At 77.6% G+C, this 392-nt stretch overlaps 1 protein-coding gene across 1 annotated transcript in view; it reads left to right on the top strand.

Moving 5' to 3' along the window:
* The first annotated feature begins 17 nt into the window (after positions 1-17).
* Positions 18-392, top strand: part of MCIDAS (multiciliate differentiation and DNA synthesis associated cell cycle protein) — a 5,957-nt gene continuing 5,582 nt past the window's right edge. Inside the window, exons 1-2 of the mRNA XM_008065783.1 lie at positions 18-139; positions 227-323. Of these exons, the coding sequence (XP_008063974.1) occupies positions 23-139; positions 227-323 (214 nt within the window). The 5' untranslated portion in view covers positions 18-22. The remainder of the gene's footprint in view (positions 140-226; positions 324-392) is intronic.

The following is a 392-nucleotide window of genomic DNA, read 5'->3' as shown; positions in this document are numbered from 1 at the left end:
GCCGTCGGCGCCACCAGGCGGGATGCAGGCGTGCGGGGGCGGCGCGGCGGGACGCAGGGCCTTCGACAGCATCTGCCCCAACAGGATGCCGGGGCTGCCGGGCCGGCCCCTCGGCAAGCTCGGGAAGCCGGAGAGGAAGGTGGGGCCGCCGGCCGGGGCCGGGTGGGGTCTGCGCGCTCCGCGTCCCGAGGGCTGACCCGCGCCCGACGTTTCTGTGCCCGGCTAGTTCGCCCCTCCGCGGAAGTTCTTTCCCGGACGCGCCGGCGGCAGCCCGGGGTCGGTGTACGAGGATCACGCGGACGCGGAGCCTGTCGCGCTGCCAGGTGAGCCCCGTGGCACCGCGCGATCCCTCGGGTTCCTCGCGCCCGGAGGGTGCGGCGCGCGCGGCTCGG

This window comes from Carlito syrichta, unplaced genomic scaffold (assembly GCF_000164805.1).
Source record: "Carlito syrichta isolate Samal-C Ts95f unplaced genomic scaffold, Tarsius_syrichta-2.0.1 Scaffold308804, whole genome shotgun sequence".
Taxonomy (NCBI): domain Eukaryota; kingdom Metazoa; phylum Chordata; class Mammalia; order Primates; family Tarsiidae; genus Carlito; species Carlito syrichta.
The sequence above is the reverse complement of the archived record's forward strand: the minus strand, read 5'-3'. Positions and strand labels throughout refer to the sequence as shown.